General features: G+C 43.4%; 1 protein-coding gene across 4 annotated transcripts in view; it reads left to right on the top strand.

Annotated features, from left to right (window-relative positions):
* Window positions 1-23,748, top strand: part of NEURL1 (neuralized E3 ubiquitin protein ligase 1) — a 135,997-nt gene that overhangs the window by 55,811 nt on the left and 56,438 nt on the right. The window contains exon 1 of one of the 4 annotated variants that reach the window (XM_042818815.1): window positions 2,908-2,926. The exons of 1 other annotated variant lie outside the window; for it this stretch is intronic. In XM_042818815.1, coding sequence (XP_042674749.1) covers window positions 2,920-2,926 — 7 coding nt within the window. In that variant the 5' untranslated portion in view covers window positions 2,908-2,919. Of the gene's footprint in view, window positions 1-2,907; window positions 2,927-3,349; window positions 3,428-3,569; window positions 3,688-23,748 lie in introns of those variants that run through there. 2 more of the 4 variants (XM_042818814.1, XM_042818812.1) reach the window with 2 other exon arrangements.

Genomic DNA, 23,748 nt, shown 5'->3' with positions numbered 1-23,748 from the left:
GACCATGTTGTGGAGAAATGCTTTAAAGCAGAGAAAATCCTATTAAAAGAGAGACAGGCAGAAGAAAGCAATGAGCACAAAGGAAGAGGGCAGTTTAGAACCAATAAGGTTGAAAAAAAAAAAAAAACAAAACATAAACATCATCAGTCCAGCCGTCATGGCCACTAAAACCATGTCAGTCAATGCTACATCTGCCCAGTTTTTTTTTTTTTTTTTTTTTTGTCTACACAGCAAAGGTCATCAGACATCACAACTATTTTGGGATGTATTTCCCAGACCATGATGTGTCCCTGATGTCCTCCTTGCTGACTGCCAGCCTTCTCCTGCCTTGCTGTGAGGAAAGCAATGAAACTGTCTCATCTTCCATGCCCCAAAACATTGCCCAATGCCCAGGCTGTGGATGTATCCCAGGGTTGTGGGAGAGGTGCCTGATTTTCTGCTCAAGGCTGAATCAGAACCATCCAAGGCTTCAGTCCAAAGAGGCATCCTGTTGACTGCGTCCTTTGCAGCCTCAGCATCCTAATCTTCTAGTTAATAAATATATTTAGCAAGGTCAGATACTGCTTCAAAGCACACTCCTGCAGTAGATTCTTGCTTGGATCAGTGATGTTGCTTGGATTTAACTTGCTGGATGTTGTTGGGAGTTGGTTTTCTGTTGGGCTGCACATATCTCTGTCAGTAATCTGTCAGAGGGGAGCACGAGTGGTGATAATATTGTGACATCATATATATATTATAAAAATATATGCATGTTCAATACTTGATATCACAATGGGAGACCTTGCAGATATTGGCAAGGGCAGAAAAACAATCCAAAGGGACCTAGAGGTTGTCAGTGTGGAGAATTGTAAAATGGGAATAAGGTTGTAGATAGAGTTGTTTTGTTCTTTTTTTTTCCTAATATCTAGAGAAAAATCATAAACATAGAAGAATGAAGAGAAATTTGGAAAAGGGCAAAGTCTGAAAGGGACGTGCAGGTGATAGGTCCAGATCAGAGAAGTTCCAGTATGAGGTACAGAATCATAGAATGGCTTCGGTTTGAAAGGTCCTTAAAGATCATTGAGCTCCAACCCCAGTTGGGGTAGGGTTGCTAACCAGTGGATCAAGCTGCTGATGGCTGCAGGAGAAATACTGTATGGCAAATAATCCTTGAGGAGTTAGCATTGCGTAAGGGACAGACCATTGCACTGCCCTGGCTCTATGGGGATGTTGGGGAGGGGGAGTACTATTTTATGGGGGTTTTTTTATGGAAAAAAAAGAAAAGCAATTTTTCAATCAACTGAAATTGTTTATAATTTTTTGCCAAGCAGGATGAGTCATTCTGGCAGCCTGCCCGCCCCGCCCTCCCCCCCCCCCCCCCATTCCATATAAACAAATAAAGTCAATAAGTTAGGAAAAATAAAATGATCTGAAAAGATAACAGCTCAGATTTTTTCCTTTTGGTGTACATAGAACAAAATGCTTAATGTTTTTTTTAAGGCATCATTTCAGAGCTGGATTCAATGACCGTAACTTGAAAAAATGAGGTAAAAATAACTCTTTAAAAATGTTTCATTTTTGAGTTAAAGAAACATTTTGTTCAGTGAGACGCACAAAGCATTCAGTTCTGGGCCAACACAAAATGATTTTTTTCTAGCAATCTCTTGGTTGAGGCAGTGGACCAAAAACTCAATTATTCACAGAGCTGCAGCAAGATTAAGGTAAGGATGGAAAGCAGAGCTAAGCAAGCAAGGGAGAAAATTTGGGGTTGGAGAGTGGAGTAAATCTTAATTCTTTGGGGTGAAACGTGGTTTAAGGCGTCAGTGCCCATTGGTCACTTTGTGAGCGTGAGGCACTGGGTCAGTGTGACCCAGGTGCTGCCCTATGCCAGCTGGGTTGCATGGGCCACGCTGCGGTGCTCCTGGGGACACGTTCTCGTGCTGCACCGCTGCTGCTGTAAATGCAGCATCATCCAGGAGGGGAAGAATAAAAAGAGGGGAAAAAAAAACCACCCAAGTCTCCTGCCAAGAAGCTGCTGTAAGCTCTGCAGAGTGTGAGTTTGGGCAGGGAGGAGCTGAGCACTGCTCATCCCAGGGAACGCTGCTGCTTGGCTCCGGGCGCGAGTCTCCTTGGTGGGGCAGAAGGAGCTGGGCGCTGGTGGTGCCTGCTGCTGCTTGGGGATGCTCCTCTGGCAGGTTCGAAATGCTTGGCACAGCTTTACTCATGCACGCAGTGTTAGTGCAAACACCCTGACTGAGCTTCTCTGGCTTGAGCTTTTTTTTGCATTGCTTTTTTTTTTTTCTTTTCTTTTCTTTTTTTTTCTCTCTCTTACCCAGCCATCCTAAGCAATAATCTGATTTCCCGTTATCCTGGTGGGAGAGCGAATGCAGTGGGATGGCAGGCTTTGCCCAGCACCATGGTAAGGGGTGGGAGGCAGAGCTGGGCTTGTGGCTGTTAAACTTTTGAGTCCCAATCCTTTGCAGAATGAGGAATGACTGTAGCATAACAATAAACTGCATGAATTACTTTTAAATAAGCCAGCTTGGATGCACCATGGCTGGCTGTGGCAGCATTGTGCCTGCTGTGCTCATCTATCCTTAGAGCAGCAGACAGGAGAGATGCAAGGGAGGTGGTGCACGTGTGTGGCTGGAGATGGAAAGAGCTGGCTCTTGCATGGGGGAAGGGGAGCAGGACGGTATGCATCTCCCCACTGCCCCCACACCCCCTTCCCTGCTTCTGGTGCTGCTTTCTGCCAGCAGAGGTAATGGGCTGCAGCACAGACGCTGGGCTGAGCGTGCAAACCTCGCACCAAGGAGTTGACTGGGGTTATGTTTTTATTATTCCAGTCTGTGGTGAGCCAGCCTGCATTTCAAGTACTCCTTTGCTATTAAATAACTAATAATTAACCAGCAGAGGCCATTTGAAGACTCTGGTGCAGTGATGTCTGGTAATAATTTTTTTTCCACCTATTTTATTTTAATTTTTGCCCTTCCAGTTCATTCCGAGGCTCCGCACTGGGGTCCCAAAGTGGTTTTCAGTGCCCGATGCCGTTGCCTGTTTATAAATAAGTTCTGAATGCGGTGAGTGAAGTTGGCAGCGCCTCGGGCTTTGTTCTGAGCACCGCCGGGTACCACGGCCACCTCCGTGGCTCCGGTTTTGGGAGCGCAATATGGGATGCTGAGGGCAGCGTGGGGCGCGGGGAGGGGGGGGAAGGGGGGGAACGCCGCATCCCCGAAGCGTCGGCAGCTATTTCAGGAAGACGCGAAGTCTCCTCCTTCTTATGTAAATAAACGTGACAGCTCCCAGCGCCGGTGCGGGAGGGCCGCGAGTGGGTGGAGGCAGCCGGCGAGGGGCAGCGGGGCCGGGGGCTGCGGAGCGGAGCGATGAGCGCCGGCGGTGCCTGAAGGGGCGGCTATGGGGGGCCAGGTGACCCGAGGGCCGCTGCACGGTGAGCGCTGCGAGGGGGAAGGTGAGGGCCGGGGGTGCGATGGAGGAGATGCGTGCGGTGTGTGCCAGCTTCCAGCGGGGGATGAAGGTTGCCGAAGGGGAACTCGGAAGCTTTGGAAGCGGTCACCTTGCGTCTGCTTCCCGTCAGCCGCTCCGCAATGTCCATTCATTTCTACGTTGCGTTGATGCAGCGTGGAACGAACGCTGGTTTGAACTACTCCGTGCGCTCGGCTGAGCCGAGGAGCCTGCCTGCTTTGCTAGGTAACGTGAAGCCGTGTAGGGAGGGGGGGCTGAGCGCCCGGCGCGATGCTACAGCAAAACCCGGAGCAATAGACAACGTGCGGCCCTGGCCGCGCAGATCTCATGCCGTAAATATTTCGGTGAGAATTCTGTGCTCGTTAAACGTGCCGACTGCTCCGCAGTGTTCTGTTCACCTCGAGACACAGCCCGCGTGCTGCGCGTTCCGTGCGGGGGAAAAGGGCTGTTAGAGAAACTTCCTCGTTGCTATAGTAAATAGGGCTGGGAAGCGCGCAGATCGTGTCGGGCGAGCTTGGAGCTGCTCGCGTGCTTCCCTTGAGGTGTTAGAGGTATATGCTGAAGCTGTGAGTATTCACGTCCCAGTCCCGATTTTTGCTGGATTGGGTGAAAAACACAAACTCTGCAGTTTAAGGAACAAATGGACAGAGTTAGGAAACAGATGACTCTTTTCTAACTGCATGTCTCGAGTGAGACTGTAATTTGTTCATCATCTGCGTTCTGAAGTGTCACCCACAGGCTGACCTTATTTCTTCTATAATGTCGCAGTGTACGCGTCATGTGAGAATGTGAGTGCTATTGGGTCAACATTTACAAAATAGCAAGCAAACAAACAAACAAACAAAAAAAGCAGCCCAAAACAAACAGCTCTGGATGTTGTAGGTTCCATTTCCCTTTTGAAGTAGCATTTGAATGAACTTAAGAAACCTGGCTGGGAAGGAGCAGCACCTCTGTGTGTGCCAGGGACTTGGCATTGCTGCCAGGGCTTTCTGCTGCCCGCTGCGCCTGCAACTTCTGCCCTGTGGTGCTGCTCTGCTTGCCAGCACGGCTCTCCTTATTTTTTATTTTCTTGGGAGATGCAAAGTAATGAGGAGACATGGGCAATTAACTCTGCTGTATTTTCCTCTGTGGACAGAGGGGCTACAGGCAGCGTTGTAATGAGAGGTGATACGCTGCTGAGTTGTAGCACAAGTCTTTTGGAACGTGGGCGTGCGTTATATTTAAAAATAGGAAGAAGTCATCCACCAAAGGATGCATAATGAAAATAGACTACATCTGCACTTGTGGTTCGTCTGTGGCTGCCATTCCTGCAGTTCCATCTTTTTGTTGAACGTTTCTGTTTTCAGATATGCTGGGGAAAGAGAACCGAAACCGTATCAGTTTCTTGGAAGAATAAATGAAACTGAACGTAACGATAGCGAAAGGAGCTCTGTGAGCAGCAGCCTTGGGGGTTAACACCCCTTGCTTTTAGAAACCATGGGTAAAGTACAAATATACTGTTTTCAGATATTTCCAGTGACCTCTCTGCACTGAAAGAGTGGGCTGGGATTTTCAGGGGCACCTGAGTCATTTAACTCAGCTGGGATGGGGCAGAGCTGCCCTGCCCAGCTGCTGGAGGCTCCTACTGGGATGGGCACAGCTCCCAAGCCTGGCATGGTGCACAGGGGCCTGCCCGCCCCTGGTTGTCCACCCTCACTTTGTTCGGGTTGGAAAAAATAAATTGAGAGATGGGCTCCTGAACTGGGCTGTGAGGGTGGCACTCCTTTGAGAAGTATCAAAGCAGTGTGGCGGTGGTTAACAGCTGTGGGTTGTTTGAAAGAAGGTGTCTTATGGCTTTGTATGTTGGCACGCAGGAGCTCTTCATTCCTCCTTCTCCTTGAAGCAATGTGCTGTTGCCCAAGTGCCCTCGTGCAATCTCTGTCCACGTGTCTGTATTCTTCATGGTGCTGTGCTGGTCTCTGCTCCTCTTTCCCCCTTCCCACCCCCTGCACACAAGTCCTTGGTGTGCTTTCCATTGCTCTCTGTGCAAAAAGAAGAAAAGTTGAAAAGGGAAGTCCAATGGTAACGCAGTCGTGATGGACAGGATGTTTACAGTCCATGCAAAAGGGAACATCTATACATGTGGTGTTTACGTTAGCAATATTTTAAACAGGAAATGTTAATATGATTGCTCGTGGTTCATCTGAGGCGAGTTTCTTCAAGACTGTCTGTGTGCTATAGCGTTCCTACAACATAGGCGGGCTTAACTAAATATTTATATTCAACTACTTGTTAATAATCGTGCATAAAACATCTCTGATGGATGCATATCTCAGAACAAGTATGTTCTTCTTACGCATTTGGTTCAACTGTCACCTGCTTCTTTAGTTTTTAATTCCTCTTTACGGCTGTGAGCGAGATGTTATTTGCATTCGGTTTTAGGGGATCGGATCCAATTTTTGCCTGAGAAAAAATGTCTTGAGAATTTTTAAAATTATTATTATTTTAAATATATTTTTATTATTCACTTGGAACGGAGCAGACAAAAAGTCAGGCTTCAGCCAAGGAAGCTGCTGAGCTGTGCTGGAGAGGGTTCAGTGCGTGGCTACGTGCGGAGGTTAGCGATGAACACGTCCGCATCTCTTCAGAGGGCTTTTGACTAGCTGGAGTGTACACAGTGCATTAATTCATGTGCAGGGGACGTGTCTGCTGCATGCACGTTTGCTCAATAACCTTCCCTCCTACAAGTCACAGTCACTAATAAGTCCCTCATCGCAGGGCTTTATCTTGTTTTTGTTTTAATTACTCTCGTGTCACAGGTGCACATCAGTAGTTTGCAGTGGAATAATTTCTACAAGGAGCAGGAAAAAGGTATCTTGTGTCACATTTCCCAAACTGTAATTGTATGGCATCAGTGTATTTGCAAAGAAGTCCCTGGTGAGAATGCATCAGTTTTTTAGCCTGGGAAGCAGCAGTCACCGACAGATGTAACTTTTGGCTTGAGCAGTTGAGTTTTTAAGCTTCTTAAGCAGACGATGCTCTGTAGCCTGAGGATACAATAAAAATAATGGCTTCTGTCTTTGTGGTATGTATATGCAGGTGTAAGCATTACGTATGGCCAGAATTTCCCCATGCCTATGTAAGTCCTGGTGTGCTGCATAACTGTGTGGTTGAATAGCAGGCGGCAGAAGGAAGCAGTAGTGGTGGCATAGCAGCTCTCCATCTGCACTATGTGGTGGTGAAGGCTTTTGGGCATCTACTTGGGTTCATTTCCAATTTCATCGGCATCCTGTTTGCCACGGTCTTTTCCTGCACATGGCTGCTGATTTATTCCTGTGCATAGTAGGTGTGAAGTGCTGGCACTGTCCTTCCTCTGCATTTTGTTCTCATGAAGAGCAGTCTGTGGGACTCGCTCACAGGTGTCACCAGGAGGTTTGGGATATTTGAGGTTGGCTGGAAGCCTCCAGCCCCAATAGCTGCTGCTGTAGGGCTTTGGGGAGCAGTGGAAGCTGGAGGTCGTTTCCTGAGTGAAAAATAGCTATGGTGTGCAACTTCATTTATTCCTTCTTTGCACAATGGAGCTCTATTTTTAGCTTTCTCTTAATGCTTTGTAGTGTAGTGAATGGTATATCTATAGGCAAGTGCTGAATCAGCCCCATGCTGTATTTCCTACATTGTGTGTTCCTTGCCTATTCTGCAACAACCTTGCCAAATGCTGCATTTCACCCTTGCAGTTAATACTGCCCAACAGAATTGTACTCTAGCACACACCATTGTACACACCTTCAGATGAAGTAATTTCTGATTTCTTTGATCTGATTAAAACTGTAAAATATCCCCGAAGAGAAAAAAAATAAAAAAAAAAACAATCTGACAGCACCAATTTAGTGAGAGTTTCTTTACAAGTTAATTTTACTTTGCATTTTTTGTAACGTCTAAACTATTATCTAGATTCTGAGGAATCTTACCTAGCTTCCTTATGTGGAACGATTGAAAATTGCTTCACCCTCTGTAGGGGGTTAACATTTCTGCAGGCAGTCACTCACTGAGAACCAAGATGAGATGAGGAGAAGAGGGTCTTTCTAAGGTCGCTCTGCTTTCAACAAGATTGGTATCTAGCTCTGAAAGCAAATGAGTATGTGTGTGTATGGGAAGTTAATCCTGCTCAGGGTTGGATTAACTGGTGCAGAAGACCCTGGGCAGAGTGCCAAAGCAGTGCTGGCATTTGCTAAAAGTGGGGCTCCCAGAGATTATTTCAGTTTGTGCCTCTGACCCATGGGTCACCTTCGGATGTCCTTAGGTGGCTGACAGTATTGACTGCTGACAACATTACTCAAATGAAGTAGTGCCTCCATATATAGAGATTTTATGGGTGACCACATTTATACTTGAAAACTCTGTTGTGAAAGGCAGATGACTTCTTCGTTAGCTGTGCCATTATTTGACTCTGGGGGTCTTGGTGATTTGAGCAAAGAGCATCCCTGTTCTAGTTTAATCTTTTGCTTTCTGGCATATTATCCCTGTTCGTTTTTCCATATCCTCTTGATGCTGAGGGGACCGAGGGACTGAATGTTTTGTGTTATTTTTCAGATTTGGTTGTCTTATTTGTCACCTCTTTGAGCGGTCCTCACTCTCCTCTACTGGGAGCTGTTCTTACATCTGATCCGTCTTCACTTGTTCCTTACTTAATTCCTCTTTTGTTGAGAATTATGGATGTTATGTTTAGCTGTCGTTCAATTAATTTACAGGTAGCAGGTGTCTCTTCAGAAGGGTTTGTTGGATCCTCTGGTGAGTCCCAGGGAATCATCATCATGCTTAATCAGAACAAATGTTCCCAGAACCAGAAGAAACATATTGTTAATGGTATAAAATAGGTTTGTGGAACAAATACAACTGCCATTTCTGGCATCTAGGAGGAGTTAAGAAATGGTGGTCTCTAGCCATGCAGTCTCAAAATTGACAGGCCTGCTTTCTTTTTGATAAAGAATTTTGCATTAATGTCCATACATGCTGAGGGTAGAATTGAGATCAGCCTAAAAAAGATTAATCATAGAGTAAAAGGGAACTTCTTGAAAAGTGAAGGCAAAGCAAGAAATTGATCCTGATGGATTGCCCTGGGGAATCAGTAGGAATTTACTGATGGCGCAGCAGGGAGTGGAACTGGAGGTCAGGAGAGATCTTATCTCCCAGAGGCTAAACAAGGAGCGTGCCTGCCAGCCTCGTGGTCCATGTGCCCCTGACCAGAGCATATGCTGCAGTGCTGTGTCTGACGGTATTTTGCTGTAGGGTTGATCCCTATTAGTGTTGCTGTCTGTTTGTTTTTCTTCCCATCCATCCCTTTCTAAATTACAGTATTTTTCTTTGAAGACATATTTATCTGAGCGAAGCTGGTCTGAGATGAGTCAGAGCCTTCTCCTCTGTGGCTCTTGTCAAGATGGCTTCAATGGTATTTCTGTTCCTTGACTCTCTCCTTGATTGTGTCTTGAAGGGATGCTGTACTTTGTTGGCATTAGAAAAAACATTCACGATAACTGCTATTGGTGGGTCTAGGAAGAAGAGTCATTGGGTTTATCTGGGATTCACTGTGGGTCTGGCAGCCCAGCAAAGGAGGAGGAATGCAGACAGAGCCATTATAATTGATCAGATGCCTTAGTATATATTTCCCATTGTAAAGGTTGATAGCACTTTTATCTTAAAGAAAAAATGATAGTAATAAAAAAAGAAGAAAAGGGGGGGTAGTTGGACATAATAAAAGCAATATACATTAATGAATGTGATGTGGAACATAAATGGTGTAATTCTGCTTGTTTCCCTTGCAACAGCCTGTGTTGGTAGAAATCTGGAGTTCTTGCCCTTTTCCTCAAGCCCTTGGGATAAACCAAGGCTCCTTGCTATAAAAATCAGCTCCTTTTTTGTGGTTTGTTTTGCATTTACTCATTTACTCAGTCAGAAAAGGATATATGCTAATACAGAGAGGAAGCATTAGAGGTCAAGTAATGTAGGGTGCCTAGGATTTGAGTTGTCGTACCTTGCAGATTGTGGTGTCCCTCATGCAGCAGTCCTGCCCAGAGGCTGGTCAGAGTGTGGAGACCTAAAACACACTGCTGCAGCCCTGGGGTTCTACAGCAGACATTGTTGATGAAGTCTGGAGAAGTGAAAGGACCCTACACTTGACCAAACAAGACAGATGTTCAGTGACCTCTTCATAAATTTCAAGTACGTGACAGAAACTGTTCCCATCTTTAACTACCTTTGAAAAGAAATCATTATGGATCAAAGCACACAGAGCCCTGGGTAGTTCCCAGTGCTGACATGCAGACTGCACAGTGTGTTTTCTGAGAGCACCAGTTGGGTTGTAGTCTCACTGCAGGTTTTGCTCTGGTTTGCTTCTTGTGATTGCATGAAGCCTTCTCCATAGGTACTGAGTACCACTCAAAACTAAGGTCAGTCTTGGTGTGGTGTGGGGGAAGCACAATTCAGTTGGTGTTTTGAGGGCAGCAGGTGCTCGTGTTTGAGTTGCATCTTGGCAGGAGTGAAGGTTTGCTTTGGCTAAGCCTCCTGAAAGAGCCTAGTCTTCTGTTCCCTGTGGTGTTTCCCAGCTAACCAAGCCCTTCGCTTGCTTTGCAAAGTTCGGATGCTCCTCAGGCTGTTGCAAGTCCCAGACCTATACTATCCAACAGCCATGAGAAAGCCATGTAGACTTATGGAGAGGGAGTGAGTTTGAGTGTGGAAGTGCTCTCCCACCTCTTGAGAGGTTTCCAGCAGTCAAGGAAGGATGGGAAGGTGTTGTGTAGAGCCCCAGCGCAATGCTACCATCTGTTTGCAGGGAAATTGAGCCATAAACCAAACCATGGCACACAGAAACCATTTTAATTTCAATCTCTGCTGGAAGCACCGCATGGAAAAAAAATGTGATCAGTATAAAAAGAAATGTTTATGTTTCTAGGAGCATAGACCTCCCAAATAATTAACATCACTTGACAAACTGCTGTTTAAAATGCAAGTGGTTTAAGTGCTGCAGTTCAACAGGCATTTGTCACAGTTCTGGCGTAAATGTGATGCGTGCTTTGGGTCGGTTGCTGCCTTGAAGTAAGGAAAATTTCTTCTGGTAAACATCTTTTGCTTAAGGAGAAAGTCTTCATAATTTTTTTGTTTGGAAAAGCTAAATGTTAGACAACTGGCCAAACGGCAACTTGGTGGCAAGGGCATTGGGCCTGTGGTTTAGGAAAGAGACAAATCCTGGACTTAAAGGGAAAAGACTTTTGGGAGGAAATTTTTGAAAGCTACAACTTGAGTTCTACTTCGTATATCTCTAATATTCACTCAACTAAAATAACTTAGAATAGAACCTTACTTTTTTTCAGGGCAACTTAATTTTCTCTTGAGTGACTGACAGGAGACACAGAGATTGTTAAGAATTGGTATTTTCAAAGGTTAAAAAATAGCATCCTGCAAGGAGACTGAGATTAAAATAAAATATGAAAAGAAAAAAAGTCTGTGGAAGATAGAAATATAAGGATGCCCATAATGTGCTGAAGCATCCCAGATCAAAATGACTTATGTCTTTGCACACCAGATTCATATTATCAAATATAAAATAGAGCCTTAAGAATCTAATTACTTTCACAAAGGCATTACTGATGCTGTAAATTTTATGCAGCTTGGAAAAGGAAAATTGCTCAATTTATTTTCTGCCTATCTTTAACTAGTTCAATACTGCCCTCTGATTTTTCAGTTCTGAAGGGAAAGAGACCCCAGAAAGAGGCTGTCTTCTATTTCAGTTCTGAGTGAAGCTGTATGCTTAGAGGGAATGCAGTTCTGGGAGTCCCGATGAATGAAGGTCCCTCTCACATGATGAAAGTTGCTATTCTTCTACTTTCAATCTTTCTGTCCCTCAAAGGCTCTGCAAAATTGACAGAAGAGACCTTGATCAAGTGACACGGCTGTGACAAGGTTTCCGGACAGACTCACTTCTCTCCGGCTCAGTGCTCTATTGCTTGAGCCATGGGTAGCTGATTCAGTATCTAGATATCATGTATCTATATTCTGTGGCTTGGAATTTGCATGGTTACTGACTGCAAAAGATCTGATTTTCCTTACTTACAGTATTTTGAACGCAGCTTCTAGCAGGCTTAGGTGGGAAAGTGAGCAAGGCTGACTTTGAGATACACTAGAAAATCTTGTATTATGCTGTAAATTAACTCCTGAAATCTCATATGTTTTGATGAAAGAAGACAGACTGCCCCTTGGTTTGTCAGGTCCACCTCTAGCAAAGTACCTGCCAGAACAACAGAACTCAGACATTTTTATTCCCTACACCTGGGGTGCTTCTGCTTGCAAAAGATCCGATCCTATTGTGAGGTTTTCATCTGGGCTTAGAGTTCTCACTTGATGCAAAGAAATGAGCAGTTCCTTCTAAATTTAGTAATTAAGATGATCAACACAAAGATCTGCAAGTTCTAATTGCAGATCTCTGTGCCTCTGCTTAAGGTGTTAGAAGAGGGTATGGAGACGCGGGGATTCCAGCTCTCTGTATCCTTTTTTGGCAGTGGTGCATTGGTATTTATCATACCAAGGATAAAGCTTTCAGGCTATCCATTCCCATGGTAGCAAGGATAAAATGCAGAGAGATATCATCTGAATGTTCTCCAAATGGATGTGAAAGGTTGTGAAAGTCATTCAGAGACTTTAAGAAACGACTGCAGTTCTTAAAACGCTCTTCACCAAAGGTCGGGTAACCTCAGTCACTTTGCTGGAAGATGTTTCTACCCTTTTATCTAAGTGACTGCCTGTGCTCTCTTTACCTGTTTATCAGTTATCCCACAACTTCAGAGATTTTCACTTTCTGCATCCACATCCAGCAGAGCTGTTCTCTGAGAACTCCAAAGGTCATTCCATGCTGATCGCAATTCAGACTTACCAGTGCACAGGTAATTGCCTGAAGGAGACTGAGAAGTTATTTAGCATATGGTAACTGGTGTCTTGCATTTTGTGTATTGCCCATGACAATGCATGTTTTGCATCTTGTACTCTGGTAAATCTGTGCTTGAATTCTCATGGACAAACCTTATCTAATAGGTCTTTTGATGTAGCAAAATCAATATTTCTGTGGCACATATGCCTGGTTCTTGTGTGATGCAGGAGGATGTGTGTGGCACTGTGTAGGAAGCTGTAGTCAAGTAAAAGTACAGGCAAGTTACCTGGAATAATTTCCACACATTGGAGAAGTAACTTTGGAGTGTGCAATCTGGGAAAATATAGAGATGGGTAGCAATTTTGGACTCGTGCAACTTCAATTTGATGACAAATAATGTTTTTATGTATATACTGTATATATAGCAGTTGGTTCAAATTGTGTGTTTAGATATGCTTTTGAATGAAGAAAACCAAGCAGAGAAGTGCTTCATGGTCCAGGAGTGCCGCCTCCTCTTCAACAGCTGCATCTGTATGCTGGCTATGCTGGAGTGTTTGTCAGGCATGAAGTTAAATTAAAGTTTAGGGCAGTGGCTTATAGAAATAGGTGCAATTATGTATTAAAAAAGTAATAACAATCCAGAGGTCGTTTTTGGAAGAAATGCCCCTTAGCGTGACAAGATGGCTAAAGATTTTCCACGATTTTTCAAGCTATGCAAAACAAGGAAGGTGGATGAATGAATTGGCTTCAGCTCTTAATTGCACTTTGCTCTTCTGTGATAGTGTAGATGTCTTTCCACCAAGAGGGTACAGCCCCTTGATTCCTTTAAAATTGTTTCTTATTCCTGCAGGAGCTTCAAGGCAGTTACACCATGAATATGACTTTATCAGATACAATGCTCCGCATTGCATTTCTTCCTCTTTCTGCTCTTACCAATACTCTAATATGCAAAAATTCCCTTTGCATGAATTTTAAAACAGCATCAGCTTCCTTTTACAAACTGGCATGCTTTTCTAATACCTCTCTCTTCTGTCAGCTATTTAGAAATAGTCATCTTCACGTTGTATCTCCCAGGTCACCTGTGTAAGTTACCCAACTTTGGTGAATAACTGATCATCTTGGTGTAAGGCATGGTCGTGACAGCAAGTCTGAAACTGAGGAAGATTATGTTGTAGGTTTTCTTCTGCATAGCTTGTGCATGTTGATGTTAACAAAATTTCAAGCTAGAGGTAGTGAAGCTTCCTAAATATAAGTTTTGGTGGAGTATCCTTCTCTACAAAAAGACTTGAGAGGTTGACACAAGTACTAAGGAAATAATAATGACACTTTATGGGAATTCTGAGAAGGCTTTTAATAAACTGGCCTTGAGCTTCTAGTCTAAAGTATGTTTTTGCCTTTACAAAATCGGAGAGGATTGGAGCCCTTCCATGTGCTCTTAGAGTCACCTCCCAGCTGTCTTCTGGTGTGAGATTCAGCATAAGGATGGCAGGTAGAGTTGCTTTGAAAGATGCGCCACCCTACGTGCTCTTGTCCTCTGGCTGTGTAGATTCCACACTCTTGGGTCATTTACTGGCTGGCCTGTTGCAATAGGCACTGAGAAAAACAAGTTCCTGTACAGGCTTCTCCAGCACCTATTTATAGCAAAGTGTTAATAAGTTCATGGACCTGGCATGGGAATTGCTCGGAAGGATGATGGAATAGTGTTCATGCTTTTTGTTTGGAATCAGCGCCAAGGATGCTGTTTGTCTTCGTTACAATAAACAGTAACTTTATTTCCTGACTGGCCATTGAAGTTTCAAGTTTGAATTCATAGGGCCAGATTCAGATGCAAAAGAAACAAAGTTAATGACTGGAAGGTGTGTTTAAACTGGTGCAAGTGACGTGCTGCAGAGCCAGATGGGACTGGCGAAGTCAGTAATTTAGATTCCTCTTCTCCCTTTTGGTACAGAAAGTGAAGATTAATGAAGGAATACACCAGTGGATGGCCAAATTATTGTGCAAGGAGAGAAATGTTGCCCTTTCTCTTGCTTTCCTGCAGCAGCACTCAAATTATTGGCCTGGAAAAATAATATTTTAATTGTATATGCTGGCTAGCATATCTAATTTTGGAGAAGAAATGATGGCAAAGCAAGCAGAGGCAAAGTTTGTGTGGTCTGAACTCTCCTGGAGAGAGAGGTAGGAGAGCAGAAATGAGGATTTCAGTAAAGAAATGGTAGAGGAGGAATTCAAGGAAGTACGTTGCTCCTGTCATTCTGAAAGATTTATGAGGTGGTTAAACATGACCAAATAGTAGAGTCACATTTTTGTGTACCTGTTAAGCTGTTAGATCTAATAACCCCATGTTAAGAGTTTACGTGCTGCCAAACATAATCAGACAATAAAGCTGCTGGGATCAATATCTTCTGGGATGAGTCAGACCGTGTATACATCAAATCCAAAAATTCAACTGCAATTTCTCTTTGTCAGCGAAGAAACCAGAAAACCCTCCGTAATTACACATTTAAAGGGCTTCCCTTTAGGACTGTTTTGGTTCTTTATTTTGGATGAAAATCTTTGATATCTGGATAACAGATGTGGATGTAAGTAGTTCTAAGACTGTTGCAACTAACCACAAAGTGACAATACATCTACAGCTACCAATGAACAGAAAGCAAAAATCTGAGCATTACAACATCAACACCAGAAGGGTTTTGCAAAAGGTTCATACAGCAATCAGCATCGTGCTTGGAGGGTCGTGATTGCAGTCAGGAAATTACTGGTGTATCTGCTGGGAGTAGAAGATTCCATTTTATCAAAACAGGCTGTCCAGGGAGGTTGTTGGAGTCCCTGGAGGTGTTCAAGAGACATGGAGATGTGGCACAGAGGGACATGGTTAGTGATCATGGTGGGGATGGATTGATGGTTCGACTAGACCATAGAATCATAGAATTGCCTGGGTTGAAGAGGACCACAATGATAATCTAGTTTCAACCCCTGCTACGTGCAGGGTCACCAGTCACCAGACCAGGCTGTCCAGAGCCACATCCAGCCTGGCCTTGAATGCATCCAGGGATTGGGCATCCACAACCTCCTTGGGCAACCTGTTCCACCCTCTGTGTGAAAAACTTCCTCCTAATATTGAACCTAAATCTCCCCTGTCTCAGTTTAAAACCATAGATGATCTCTGTGGTATCATTAAGGTTGGAACCTTAATGATTTGAAGCTTGTAGAGCTGAGCACTGTCCTTTGGCTGTGCCACTGCCTTGCTGTGTGCAACTCTGGCAGTCCTGCAGGAAAGGAAGTACTGCTCCTGGATTTAGAAACATCCTTGGAGGCAGCCACCAGTAAAGGAAGGAGATGTGCTTAAACCCCTGAGAACAGTGAGAGGGGAGCCTTTACAAAGCATTGTTTGGGTTTGGAACAATAATCACATTTTAGAAACATTTTAGAAGTGCTTGTTAAGTTTTAAATGTGGATGGGGTAAGGAGCTGCTTCCAGCAGGTATGCTGTCAAGGGACCCTGCAAATAACAGTGGCAGTGAACTTTAAAAGGAAGAGTGTGAAATAAATATGACCCAAGCATTGCATTTTTAGAGAAGACTAACACAACACAAAATGACCCAACTTTATAGTACCTCAAAGTGAATCTAAATGGATGGTTTATATTAGGAAAAATGGCACGCTCCAAATGTAAATGTCATGTATAAGAAGAAAAATTGCTTCCTGAGATTCTTTAGAAACGGCATTACGGCTTAAAACTTCATGGTATGTGGTAGTGAATGATAAACATAATCTACACTGTCCAGCTGGGTAAGAAGAGAAGTAAAAGAACAGGCTCTGGGTTATATATCCTGACCAACCAGATGCTAAATTAAAGTGAAGCCATCCACACATGACATTTGCAATAAATTCAGGCAGCAAAATGCAGAAGAGACAGCAAAGCCACTGGAAATTTCACTGTTTCAATCCAAAGTTGTCAGCATTTCTGAATTGTAAGGAATGTTAATGCTTTGTTCGTATATGCTTCTGTAAGGCAGGAGCACGTGGATTCGGTGCTGGCTGTACCCATGCTGTGCCCAAGGATGGGTATTTGGAGTGGCACAAGGGATGTTAAAATGCTGGTGTGGTTGTTGTGGATGTTAAACCTGGTGTGGTTGAACCTGTGTGCTCTTGAGGCTGCAAGAGCTCTTTTCTGATTGCTGTGATCTACGCTCTAGCAAGTTGGCCTCAACCTTTTGTGGCTTTGAGGAAGTGGTAGTAGAGTTAAATCACTGTAACCTTGGGAATATTTCAGTTAGTGCAAGTGTAACGTTTCCTTGGAGGTGAATGGTGCTGTCTGTGTGGTGGAGTATTTTCCGGGGTCTTTCTGGAGGCATCCATCCAGCAGCCTTTGCTCTCTGCCCTGCAGCTATGGATACAAGCTTTAAATGCCCAGCACTCATATCACCTTCCTTCCTGTGTCTGCAGAGATATTTCTGCTTTCTGTCCTGTTTTGGGGAGCCTGTACTATTGTTCACTTGCTTTATTACAGAGATACTCAGCAGAGCCAAATTTTTTGTAAAGAGCATGGTAGGAGTGTGTATCCAGTCTGGGACTTCTGTCTTTCGCAGTGAGAAGTGGTCTCTGGTTAGGGAGTGGTGCTAAGAGATGAGAGGTAGTCAACTGGAGGATGCTCTCCCAGTGCTCTATCCAGACAAGAAGCATGATTCAGAGATGCTCATCATTACCCTTTTAACACCCTATCTCTTGCCATTGGTGACAGAGGGACTGAATTAAGAAAAGCATCCTGCCATAGCTCATTGTATTGTAAATATACAGTATGACTAGCCTGCTATAAGCTTCACTCCACTTAGATGCTGAGTCTAGAAACACATCTTTGATTTCTCACAGGTATGCTTCAGAGGTAACTCCAGGGCCTGAGTTCAGAACAGAAGTTTCTCTAACTTGTATTTTCTTTGCACCGTTTTGTAGAGTATTCCATTTTCTACTCTCTTAGATTTTAGTTCTGCAGGTCCATGTTATTGCCGCAGCCACTTCTAGTCTTGCCTTATGCCTGGTCTCCATTGTTCCCACCTTCCTCCTTGTCTTGAGAAATATGTGAAGTTGAACCTTGACAAATTACTACTTTTGTGGTGAACTCTTAATATTCGGACTTCCAAGCTATTATACCATACATGGAAAATGTGCCCAGGATAAACTTTCCATTAAACTATTTAAATTGGAAGAGACAGCTGGCACATCTTCAAGTATTCCAGAATTAGATCCCAAAATACTGAAGCTAGTTAATCTTTTGGAAGAACAAAAACTCTTACTGATTTATATTTAGCAGAGGGAATGCATTTTAAAAACACAGTCTATATGAGGCCCCTCGAAGAAAACATCTTTTACGTTGATTTGTAGTCCATGGAAATACTACGTGGCCATAAAATATTTGCAGTTGGGCTCTGTTTTTATGTAGCCACCTCTTTGCAGTGTGAGCTGTCATTAACCCTCCTGGCGTGGCTGCTCTGCAGGCTATGCAGTGAAGCACAGCTACCTTTGGGCAGCGGCTTTGCCGTTCATCACAGCTGTGCCTAACGTTGCAGGAGGGAAAGGGAAAATGTACCTTATGCTATTTGGAAACTCTAGGCTGGGTAGATGAAGCTTTGGAGGAACTCTAATGTTAATGCAGGTGTAAAGTGTTTTATGTGCATAGTCCTGCTCTATACTGAGAAAATGAATAATTGGAGCTTCACTGGCTTGTTCCAGGTAGACTACAATGTGTGACCCTGCAAAGGGCAGTGACACAGAAGGAGGTCACAGTAATGTTGGTGACAGAATTGCTGCAGATGTCTGTGGGAGATGCTGAATAAAGACCCCCTAATTAGGGGCCTACAGGTGGTTAATTATTACGTGGTATCATTACCGAAGGTGCTAACTTTAAAAATTAATCTACAAGGGAAAGGAATTTCTTTTAATCAGCTTTATAAACATATAGAAATAGTTCTATATTCCTACAACTCTCTTTTGATACAGTCTTTTTTTTTCCCCCCCAAAGAGCCATCCTCACACTACTTGGCACTACTGACTGCTCACAATGCCAGCAGCTGGGTTGTTCTTCCTGGGGTCACCTCCCCAGCTCTGTCCTGCCCTGTTCTCCTTGCTTCCTGCCTCTCCTGCATTTTGGGTCTTCTTCAACTTCCTTTGCACAAAGGATCATAGAATCATGGGATCATTAAGGTTGGAAAAGACTGTTACGACCATCTTGTCCAACTGTCACCCATGACCACTATGACCACCAAACTATGTCCCTCAGTGCCACATCTTTGGGCTCTGCCCAGGAACATCTTCATTATATCTTTCTCTGTAATTTCCACAAAGGTTCTGATATAACCTTTCTACAAATAATTAAACAGATTCAATTCTCCTTTATGGTACCTATATCTCCTTTGGCCAAACATATCTTTGCTCTCAGATTTTTTTGCTTAAAAAAAAAAAAAATACGACTCAGATTTTCTATATATTAACTGGAGCAGAGCTCTTTTCCTATCTCTCCTAAGCTTTTCTTGTCTCCTTTTTCAACCTCTGTACAAACTGCCACCCTCCTGACCCTTGCTAATACTCATAGCCTCTGTATCATCTTCAAGCACACCCTCAGAAAGCCTTGTATCTGGGCTGTAACCAAGGACGTACTGTTTAATGGGTTCTGCTGAGGTTGCTGAAAAAGTTCCACGCCCAGGTCATTGCCTGACACTCCTGCAGAGGAGTGCCTCCTGAGTGCCTCAGCATGAGGAGTGGCTAAACGGGATCACTGCTCCTCAATGAACTTGTATTGCAAATTATAGCTGGTTCTACGTTCTGTCCTTACCGCCACTTTTTTGTACTGCTTCTACTGGTTTTGTTTTTCTCAGTGGCATAAAAAATAAGCTTAATCACTTGGAATGTTTTTCAAACACTGACGACTCCCCATCAGTCAGTTTTGAGAGATGGATCCATCGTGGATCATCTTGCTCTGGCTTTTGTTGCCTTGTTGCCTACTTTTCATAGTGGAGGGGCATCTCAGAGGTGTCTACAAAGCCACACTTGTCTACAAGTCTACTACTTCAGACATTGTTTTGCTTTTTTTGGTCTTTAAAAAAAAAAAAAAAAAAAAGAGAGAGAGAGAGAAGTATAACTCTAAGCCTTACCCGAGCTGGTATTATCTCCTTTCATGTACATGTTGTCTGTCTGCACCTGTCTCTTGTCTCCTAGTTTGCAGTTTAAGTGGAAAATCTTACACTATGTGCTAACCTACTCTTCTTGATACATCTCATCACTGCTAAAATAGCACAGATGAAAATAAGTTACGTTTTGGCTTTGACTTGTTTTGGAGTCTTGGATGGGAGTGCTAGATCTGACCTGCTGGCTCAGATCCACCTTGTAGATAAGTCCCTAATTCAGCAAAGTTTAACCCAAGATGCTCTATAATTTCAGGCTGCCTGGATTTAATCCTCCTGAATTAACCCTGTGCATTTCTATCATTCTGTGCCCCAACCTCTCCAAAGCTGTAGTCCTTTTGCAAGGGCAAAGCTTTGTTTCCTGGTCATCTTGTAATGCTAAGATTAGTAGTTGACCATAGTGACAGCAATCTGATAGGGCCATTGTCACCACAATAGGCATAGGGAGAGTTGGTTGTAACCTGGAGATAAGTGATTATTTATTCAAAAAAAGCAAACACATTTATAAAGGCACTTTGTTTTTGCATTAGAACTTATTTATGGTTCCTTCTCTCCTGTGTTAATGCCTGGGATCAGGCTGCATGTGAAGAAAGCAAGGCTTGCAACCCCTTTCAGTTTCCCATGGTGTTAAGCTAATATTTATTTTTAGTAAACCATATCTTGAAACGTGCTTAGAAAAATGCATTTGCAAAGCCTAGCACTAGGAATTTGTTGTGGTTTTCTCCTTTTGAACTTTGTTAATAAATGCAAAGAATCAGTGGAAGTAGCTACTCTGTTTCAATACCATAATTTTCTAAAACAGGGAACCACCTCAAAAAGCGGGCTGCGTTATGATTATTCATCTTGTACTTGATTGTTTTGTCTCCCTGTGCTGCTGGTAACCGTGTAGCTTTGGTTTTATTTCAGGGCTAAGACTTTCCTGCTGCACTGATGTTCCCAAATCCATCCTTTTAAATGCACGCGCAGTAAGACTGGTGGGCAGATATAACACCTTTGTCATCCTCTTTGGATAATGTCAGGATTTTGGAACCCTATTCTCCTTTCACAGCTCTGTGTGCTCCTTTCCCCATCGCTGTCCTGCAGGACAGGCACAGCTCTGTCGCTGACCCCACACTTCCTCCCCAGGTGGACATGGCTTGGACGTTCCCACCTGTTTTGTATGTCAGTCCTTGGGCCCTGGTCTGAAGTCTTCTCTCTCACTCATTTCTGAATGCTGTTCATTTCACACGTTTAAAGAAGTTTATTTTAAATACTTTGCAGTTAGTTTTCAGTCTGAAATGAGTTTTGACATGATTCTGGTAAGTGCTTATCAAGAATTTTTCAACTGGAGAAAAATGTATTTCTAAAAAATGAACTCCAGTCATTCTTTTGCTGCATTTAAGAAATCCCAAGCCTTGAAGATTTTCATTTTGCAGAGCATGAATACTTGTGGTGAAAACCTGTAGCAGGCTTTGGGACACATCTTCTAAGCTGAGAACATCCAGTGCCCCAGTGCTGCCTTTTACAGAAGAAATGAGTCTTCCTCAGGCCTTGAGATCTAGGAGCCCAGGGACATTTAGCACACATGGAGGGAGAACTGTGTCATCTCTGGGATAACACTCTGCTTTTTTAAACAGCCAGCAAAGAGCTCTTAGGATGCTGAAGGAAGAGTGAGTTGGACTGCTTCACACTGTGGTTTTCGTTACCAAAAGAAATGATACAAATGGCATCTGTTGTTGAGCATGAACTGGAAATGGCAGCCTATCCCATCTTTAAAACTATGAGAGTGAGCAGATGCTGATCTTTGCGACCCTCAGCATGAAATCTGTGTGGAGACCCATGGTCCTTCTCTAAGTTTGCAGCAGTTTGACACGAGGGCTGGTTTTCTGACATGAGTTTGGTCTTATGACTTTTGTCACAAGGTTCCAGTTGTTTGTGTGGCGCTGGCTTGTTGCTACAAGTCCCGTTTGTCAGCAGGAAGTATTTATGCCTGGCTCTTTTAGTACCCTGTTGTGGCATGGGAAACCTGCAGTGCCCTTGAATGTGCTTTCAGATTTCAACCTTCTTGTTTGTTTGCAAATTTTATTTGAAGCAATAACTTTGTCCTTTGTAAATGACTGATAAGTCAGTTTGTGGGAGACGAGGAGTCTGGTACAGACTTTCGGTTAATGCAGTTTCTCATGTTTTGTGTGAAGTCGGAAGGACTTGCATGGTTTGCCAGCTACAGCTCCAGGTTTGTGATCTTCACTCAGTTCTTTATATAAATAAAAAAATCATCGAAGCGTACTGCAAGGGTCCTGGATGTAGTGTACTGATATTGCTGGTAGAAAAAACTGAGGATATCAAAATGTGTAGTTAAATAAGTGAACTGGAGAAGGCCGTGGTCCAGGTCAAGTTCAGTTTGAACAAATACTTAAAGCTCATGATTTATTCTGGCTTCAGCTGGCCAAGCAAGCACAGCGATGTATCACCAGACTGTGTTTCCAAAGTGACGGCTTCCTTGTCTGAGTCCAGTCTTATGTGTTTGCGTTGCAGTCTGAGGTTGTATGGTGTGTTCTCCTAATGGAGTGGCATACTGTCCTGAAGAACTGAGTAAAGACATCATATTTGGCCCGTTGCTTTCTATCTTCTCCAATAATTTCTGAGGTGAAAATAAAATGCAAATATTTGTTAGTTTAAAATTAAGCCTTTTTTTCTTTTTTTAAGTTAAGACCTTTTCCAATCCTTGTCTGTCCATGTTCCTCATGTGGGAGTGTAAGAACATGTGGGTGCAGGTAGAAATCTCATCCCCATCCACATTTTCTACCTGAGAAAGCTCATCCCAGGGGGGAGATGCTTCTATTTCCATAGAGCATAGTTGCCCTGAGTTTCAGCTATATGTATGGGGAAGCACATCCTGCAGGCATTGACCTAGGCTGGTTTGACTCATTCTCACCCAGCAGGGCCACCTTGTCACAGCAAATAAGCATTCCACTAACATCTTTTCCATAGGGTCAGGCAGGACCCTAAGACTCCATAGCATGACTCCAGCAGATGCTCTGGACATATGCAGTGCTGTTATCAGAGCCTGTTTTGGAAGTTGCGAGTGGTCTTCATCACTTCATTACAGTGTTTTGAAAGGGCATCACATCCTATAGAGAGATGCAGCAGTTGTTTGGCTGTGATTATAACTAACCAGTAAAATTAGAGCGTAGAGGCAAGGAAGTTAAAATTTCTGTGCCTTTGTGCTGCACGAGTTCATTTTGGTATGTGGCTGCTAGAAACGCATTTGAGTTACAAAATTCAGATCTGGATGCACAGGTGACATGAATGTATATTTGCTATTAGCTTCTTGTGAGGAACAGGAGAATGAAAATTACTTACATTCCATGTAATCCTTAGCATCAAATCACTTCCACCTGGTTTATCTCTCATTTAAAGCATTGATGAGAGCTTTTAAAGGTAAAACCATTTGGCCTTCCTACTCTGTTTTGAAGGGGTAGAACAGGGAGACAGAACAACAGGGGGATGACAGCAGAAAGCTAGAGTAGCTGGTGTGAAAGCTGAGTCAAAATGTTCTTATTGGAATCCATGTTCTGTTGGTACTTGTTGGGTGAGCCTGAATCATTGCAACTTCATGTAGCTAGAGACTAACGCTGCCCCAAAGGCTGTGAGAAATAAAGTCCAGGCTTTGTATTTCTACCTCCCAAGAATTATATTAGAGTTGTAACCACTATTTTTATAGTAGCTGTAGAAAGACATAACTGTCAGCAATGAATTTGCATGAAGAATGGATATAATTAGTTTATGTAGCTTGTGCATTTGAGAAATAGAGTTTTAAAGCATACTGTTAGTCATGCAAAAGCAAACTGACGCATTGCTAAGGTCACATTTGCTTTTATTGCATCCCTCAGTCTATCCTGTAATAATTCATTATTTTGTTGGTACTCTTTCTAAATCTGAGCATCTCCTCCCAAACATATGTGCACAATGCAGTTTATTTGTGCACACAAGGAAAAGGAAGCAGATGACTTTTGTTTGGTATAATGATTGTTCTGTGTTTGAACTGCTGCAAATTCTCTGTTGAAAATAAACTCATGGGTCCTTCCATTCATGGACAAAGCTGCTGTTGTGACTGTGTTGGTTGTGCATTGACTCTTTGTATAGGGCCTTGGTTAGAGAAAGATGTAATTTCCTCCTTGCTTGATTCCCTTGCTCCCTTTCTGCTTTTGTCACTGTGTCATAATGTGCAGATAAGGAC

The sequence above is a fragment of the Centrocercus urophasianus genome, unplaced genomic scaffold, assembly GCF_019232065.1.
Source record: "Centrocercus urophasianus isolate 14NV4802_14NV808 unplaced genomic scaffold, USGS_Curo_1.0 seq_17, whole genome shotgun sequence".
NCBI lineage: Eukaryota > Metazoa > Chordata > Aves > Galliformes > Phasianidae > Centrocercus > Centrocercus urophasianus.
The sequence above is the reverse complement of the archived record's forward strand: the minus strand, read 5'-3'. Positions and strand labels throughout refer to the sequence as shown.